The sequence below is a fragment of the Lycium ferocissimum genome, chromosome 1, assembly GCF_029784015.1.
Source record: "Lycium ferocissimum isolate CSIRO_LF1 chromosome 1, AGI_CSIRO_Lferr_CH_V1, whole genome shotgun sequence".
Lineage (NCBI taxonomy): Eukaryota > Viridiplantae > Streptophyta > Magnoliopsida > Solanales > Solanaceae > Lycium > Lycium ferocissimum.
The window spans coordinates 57,471,894-57,478,728 of record NC_081342.1 but is presented as its reverse complement, the minus strand read 5'-3'; the positions used below and the strand labels follow the sequence as shown (position 1 = coordinate 57,478,728).

Below are 6,835 nucleotides of genomic sequence, written 5' to 3'. Positions count from 1 at the left end.
GAACCCAGAACCTCGGGATGTTTTTGCTACTTTTTTAAGCGAAAAACAAATATTAAAGACCAACTATTTGAGGGGGAAAAAAATTAAAGACCAGCGCCTTTGAAGGTCAATCCATGCAAAAAAAAAAAAGGTAAAATTCCCTATAAAATTCTCTCTCTCTTTTTTTTTTTTTTTTTTTTTACGGGGATTGTCCTTTTTTTGGGATGGTCTTTAATTTTTGTCCCTCAAATTGGCGGTCTTTAATTTTTTTCCTTCGCCTAATATCCCGAGATTCTGGGTTCGAACCCCAGCTTAGTGAAAAAAAAGAAGGAATTTAGCAAGGTAGAGGCTTTGATTCGCAAGACAGAATTTTGCCTGAAGGTAAAGGCAAAATTCTGCCTGCAGGCCTAATTTTAGCCCAATAGACCTAACTTTGCGATAAAACTCTGACTTGAGATTTTTTTTTTTGACTGACCTAGAGTTCGAACTCCAAACCTCATAGTATTAGGCGAACGGCAAAAATTAAAGACCACCAATTAGAGGAACAAAAATTAAAGACCAACCCAAAATAGGGCCATTCCTGCGAATTGCCCAATTCTTATTACATTAGCAGGCTCCCCTGTGAGCCTGGCCGGCTAAGTTGAACTAAATGGACACCCAAGCCCATTAACACACATTCACGCGCCACTGGGGTCTCGAAACTTCCTTCTAGAACTTTCAGTATATAAAAAATAAATAAGAAAACACATTAAACCAATTCAATTACTATTGTTATACTTTGAAAGACAATCTTATCAGTTTCTAGCATTTTCTATGCTACTATAAAACCTCAGAACTCTTCCAAAACAAAGGATTTCACATTTGAAAGAAGAAATAAAGTAGAAAATGGCAGGAAACGATTTAGCTTTGGATTTAGAGGAGCTTAAGCATCTTCAAAGCATAGCAAAACGGCCACGTGTTGTTTCTCTCATTTCCTCTGAGATTCGTAACTTGGAAAAGGTTTCATTTATTTCCATTTCCACTATTCTTGCTCGTCTGTATATCTGTATGAGTGTTTCTAAATTTACCTTTATTTTTTGAGTGTTTATTGTCACTTTAATAAGTGACTAGTAAATTACAAGTAATAAATATGGATAAATGTTCTTCCTGTTGATTTGAGTTTTAGTTTCAGTTTGTTCTTGTTTGCCCCCTTTTATTGTTGGTGGAAGTAGGGTATTACTGCCTCTGTTTCAATTTGTTTGTCTTTCGTTTAAACAAGAATGACTCTTTTTGCAATTGGCAACTTTTTAATTTCAACATTCCACATATCATGTTTACAACTACAAAATTAAATGGCATTTTGGTACATTATCCAAATCTTTATTTAACACCTACAAGAGTTAAAAGTCTTCTTTAATTTTTTAAACTCCGAGTTTAGTCAAACTAAGGCAAACAAAGTGAAACGGATTTCGCTAAAATATTTTGTGTTCCTGCTCTATCTGTAGCTCTTTCAATGCTTAAACATTTAATGGTACGAGTTATTATGATTCATTTCATTTTAGGACCAACTATTATGTAGAAGACTAAGATTTCAAAGCACCCAAGGTGTGGTCTGGGGGTCAATGAAGTGAGTTGAGAATCGTCTCACGTTTAATCCCCAGCGGAGTTAAAAAACACTAGGTGATAACTCTGGTTGAGTGAATCTTCTCGGGAGAGATAATGTAAGGTAACAAACAAAGCTCCAAGGAACGATCTGAGGAGATACTAATTGATCATTATTTTCATTTTTCGAATCTGTGTAACATTACTTCCACAAATGGGCGATGTACACATGAATGAGATTAGAACATGGTGCCACTATAGTCTCCCTTCATCATATCCAAGTTTTTGTTGTTGCTCGTTGTAGTATTTAATTGAAATACTAGTTTAAGAGACATACAAGTTTGGTCCATTCGATATTTCAAAAACTTATTAAATGAGATATAAATATTGTGAGAAATGAGGCAATAGCATTTAATTTGACTTGAATCATTCTTCTTGAATCAGAAACTGCACCCAAGAGTTTCATATGTATTTTGTTTAGTTGCTATTATGATGTGGTTATACATATAAGAATTAGCAGCTCTTTTCAATCTGTTCTCAGTGCAAGGTTATTCTGTTAGCAAGTTTGAAAATTGTATAAAGATATCACAATTCCTTAACGTCTTTTGCTGCTCTGCAGCTGTCAACAAATGGTGCTTCAGTATCATCTTCTCAAATGCCAGCACCAGTTTCAACTGCTCCAAAAGTGATCCATAACCCATCACTGAACTATGTTTCTGTTTCATCGTTCAGTTGGGATCAGGACAATGACAAAGTGAAGGTATGATCTCTTCATTCAAAGGATTAAGGTTGAGCCCCTCTGTGGCCATTTAAATGTTCAATTTTCTTGTATACAAGCTATGGTTACCAAAGCAGAGATGAGAAAGGTGGATATTTGGTCTTTCAACAGTTGCAACAGAACTCATACATCTAATTCTGACTATTAGCTTGTTTTGGCGAAGCTTCTGCTAAGCCAAAAGTACCTTTTTTTAAAAAATAAATAAATAAAAAATACTTATTTTAGAGAATTGAGGTGTTTGATCAAGCTTTTAGGAAAGATTAAGTCTTTTTGAGTAGTAGTAGAAGCTATTTTTCAGCTAAAAAATGTAGTTTTCTCGAAGTGCACTTTTGGAACTTTGGCCAAGCACAACTTGCTACTCTAATATTGACAAAATTGCTTTTCAAATTTGTTAGTTTTTGAGAGAAAAGAATTACAGGAAAATGGAGAGGAAGAAAAAAATTAAGAATTAGAGTTGAATGCAGCAGAGTACAAGTAAGAAGAGAGCTTATGAACTGAAGTTGAAAGTGATTTATTTTTACTGCAGTATAAGACTACAATTTATAATAGAAAATACTAACTTAAAAACCTAAAGATAAGCAAAGAAAATCTGCTGAAAATATCAAATTAACTACAATTTATAATAGAAAATACTAACTTAAAAACCTAAAGATAAGCAAAGAAAATCTGCTGCAAATATCAAATTCCTAAAGACTAGGAAATACTATTTATTCAAAATTGAAATAGAAATCAACTTCTAAATACTAGGTCTAACTAGTTGACTAGATAAAACTTAATAAATTACTGCAGTAAAGAGATTTGCAGTTCTAAAGCAAATATTCAACACTCCTTGCTTTAGGAACTACAAAATTTTGGTCTTCTATCTTGGAATCTTCACACTTGATAACTGAAAGTGACCTTGTGAATAAATCTGCAGATTCATCTTTGGGCTTGTAGTGAATTAAATTCACTTCTCTACTTGATTGCAACGCTTGACTGCCAAAAAGTTCTGGCATGTTTTCCTGCTCCGTTTGCATCTTGACTTTAAGCTTGTCAATTTTGTTTTCCCGAAATATTGACAACTCCTCCATTGCTTCAATTCTTTTTGGTAATTGAAAGCTTTTTTAAGCCTCGCAGGTTCACTTTTTGCTTCTGCTTTTTCAATTGGAGTAACATCTTCCGATTTTTCTAGCCTTTGATCTTTTGCTGGTTCTACAGGAACATTTTCCATTGGATCAAATGAGAAATTTTTAGCTCTCATCTTAATTTTTAAAACTTCTTTTCCAGCAACATCATTGATGAAACAATGGTTATCCTCAAAGGATACTTTGAATCCTTTTTCTACCAACTGACAAATACTCAACAAGTTTTGGTCAATATTAGGTACATAAAGAACATCTGAAATTGCCTTATTACTTGAACTTGTTTTAATAATGACGGTTCCTTTTCCTTTAACAAGAATCTGGTCACCATTTCCGATCCTAACTTTGGATATTTCAGTGGACTTTAACTCTTTGAACAAACTCTTGTCATCATAAGTCATATGGTTAGTGCAACCGCTATCAATCAATTAAGAATTTGTTGAAACCTTACTTGATATACACGTTGGAACAAAAAGATGGTCTTCTTCTTCTTCATCGGCGATACGTGCATCTGCATCCTGGTTTTGAGATTCGTTTTTGCAAATAACTGCTTCATGACCAAGTTGATTGCACTAGTTGAACTTTGCGTCTGGCATCTTCCAACATCTGAATGGTGGATGACCCATTTTGCCACAATGTTGACAAGGTGGATAATTTTTCAAATTTCTACCCCTGCTTTGAGTTTTGTGGCTGGCTGCTAAGGCTCCTTCAACCATAACATCTTGCCTCATAAGCCTCCTTTGCTCCTGTGCGTGGAAAGAATTTAACAACTCTGCCAAGGTAATCTTGGACAGATCTTGTGTGTTTTCCAAGGTAGTTATACATGCTTCATATCTTTCGGGCACTGTTACAAGAATTTTTTCAACAATTCTTGAATCTTTAAATTCAGTGCCTAGCAATCTTACCTTGTTAACAATGCCAAGCAATCTGTCCGCGTACTCTTTGACAGTCTCGGACTCTTTCATTCTCTGCAACTCGAACTCTCTTATCAAATTTAATACTTGCATCCCTCGTATTCTTTCTTCAAATAATCCCAAATTTCTTTTGGTGATGTGAGAGACATAATTCTCGTGAAAATAGTTGTTGACACAACAGCAAACAAAGTAGCTTTTGCCTTGGACTTCCTGGTTTTCTTTTCCTTGTGACTCTTGATTTGGGCCATGGTGGGATTGTTTGGCAGCGGATTAATTTCATAATCCTCTTCCACGGCTTCCCAAAGATCAAGGGCCTCCAAGTAAGTTTCCATTCTAACAGCCCATAATTGGTGATTTTCACCATCGAAAGCAGGAGGAGCCATTCGTGAAAAACTATTTTCGGAATCCATTTCTTTACTCACAAGTCCCTTAAGAAAAAAAAAAGGCTCTGATATCAATTGTTGGTTTTTGAGAGAAAAGAATTACAGGAAAATGGAGAGGAAGAAAAAATTAAGAATTAGAGTTGAATGCAGCAGAGTACAAGAAAGAAGAGAGCTTATGAACTGAAGTTGAAAGTGATATATTTTTACTGCAGTACAATACTACAATTTATAATAGAAAATACTAACTTAAAAACCTAATGATAAGCAAAGAAAATCTGCTGAAAATATCAAATCCCTAAAGACTAGGAAATACTATTTATTCAAAATTCAAATAGAAATCAACTCATAAATACTAGGTCTAACTAGTTGACTAGGTAAAATTTAATAAATTATTGCAGTAAAGAGATTTGCAGTTCTAAAGCAAATATTCAACAAAATTAATTATCTAAACATAAACTGCTACTCTTTACAAGTACTTCTTGGGCAAAACACTTCTAACAATAGACACTTTTCAAACTAAGCAGATTTATCTTGGTTAAACTGGTTATATATCTTTACTGAACCATAGAGCAACACAGTTGTAAAGAGTTTTTACTTTTACTATAATATTCCTATCAGTTCTCTAGCAGTTCTGGATTTCTGAAGTCTTACAATGCCCTCAATTGCTCTCTCTCTCTTATGGCTCACTTTTCTCCCATGCAGATATATCTATCATTGGAAGCAGTAGATCAGGAGAAAATGGAGACAGATTTCAAGCCTATGTCTTTTGATGCCAAGTTTCATGATGTACACGGAAAGAACTATCGCTTCTCCTTACCGAAACTGAACAAAGAGATTTCACCTGAGAAATGTAAGGTGCTTGTTAAACCCACTAGGGTTGTCATCACCTTAGCCAAAGCCTCCAAAGGGAACTGGTTGGATTTGCATTACAAAGAGGATAAGGTTATTACATGTTCGTGGATTCATTACTCACTTTTTGATTATGGTCTTTGTTTATTAACCATGTCATGCTTGTTATCTTGCAGTTCAAGCCAAGTTTGGACAAAGAAAAAGACCCCATGGCAGGAATTATGGATTTGATGAAGGTATCAACTTGTTCGTAGTATCTGATGTTGTGGACGTCTTCATTTCTTTGCAAAAGTTCCTTTTTTATTTTCGATTTGTATGTGATGAACACTGTTTCATTTGCAGAACATGTATGAGGACGGCGATGAGGAAATGAAGAAGACGATTGCAAAAGCCTGGACTGATGCCAGATCTGGCAAGGCAGCTGATCCATTGAAAAGATTTCCTTGAAGGCTGAATGGGTATTTTTACAGATTTTGGGGGCTTAATCTGGGTGTGAGAAAATGCAGTCAGTATTCTGTTACCATTTGACTAGCTTGTAGTAATGGACAATCAAGGATTTTATGTAGAATGTTTACAGCATGTTGCTTGGATGGGTTCTTCTTTGAGTCTTAACTGAAACTGGTATATATGCAGCTGGTGTCAAGTAATTTTGTTAAACTGGAGGGTACCATGTCATGAAAAGCTTATGTTTGAATGTGATGCCAAAAATGAAATGATTTAGGTAGCGACTGACTGATTTTCATATGTACTTATCAAATTTCGCATTTGATTTATAAATCTTTGGATCTCTGATATACCTGACGTTCCTAGCCTGTCCTGCCGGACAAGAAAATTCTTTAGTTAATAGAATTTGAACCCGGCAAAGCCAGTATTGTTCATGCTAACAGAAGTTGTAAGGAGGTCCTAAAGAAAAGAATATGTATACGCGATTTGAGGGGTGTGCATTAACAACTTAACATCTTCCTTGTGGAGCATAACCTAAATTTCACTCCAGGACCATTGCACTCTCACTCAAAATGAAATGACTTTTTTTTTTTTAAATGGCAAGGAACCTGCAGCTACTACCCTTTGAGTGCACACAGGATAAATTTCGCAAATCACACAGGAGAGATTATCCGCACTAAGCAAGCCTTGAGCGACGAGATCGATTTAGAAGGATAAATTTCGCAAATCACACAGGAGAGGTTATCCGCACTAAGCAAGCCTTGAGCGACGAGATCGACTTAGAAG

The 6,835-nt window shown here is 35.3% G+C and overlaps 1 protein-coding gene across 1 annotated transcript; it reads left to right on the top strand.

Moving 5' to 3' along the window:
* The first annotated feature begins 763 nt into the window (after positions 1–763).
* On the top strand, positions 764–6,393 carry LOC132056038 (uncharacterized). Its single transcript, XM_059448084.1, has 5 exons — positions 764–978; positions 2,180–2,320; positions 5,459–5,698; positions 5,782–5,841; positions 5,948–6,393. Exons 1-5 carry the CDS (start codon positions 865–867, stop codon positions 6,050–6,052), a joined length of 660 nt encoding a protein of 219 aa, XP_059304067.1. The 5' UTR covers positions 764–864; the 3' UTR covers positions 6,053–6,393.
* Positions 6,394–6,835: the final 442 nt, after the last annotated feature.

Excerpts from the sequence above, each read along its gene's own strand:
- LOC132056038 (XM_059448084.1), top strand. The coding sequence starts at position 865 with ATGGCAGGAAACGATTTAGCTTTGGATTTAGAGGAGCTTAAGCATCTT. Across the intron at positions 2,321-5,458 it reads AGGACAATGACAAAGTGAAG|ATATATCTATCATTGGAAGC; the intron begins GTATGATCTCTT and ends TCTCCCATGCAG. Across the intron at positions 5,699-5,781 it reads TGCATTACAAAGAGGATAAG|TTCAAGCCAAGTTTGGACAA; the intron begins GTTATTACATGT and ends GTTATCTTGCAG.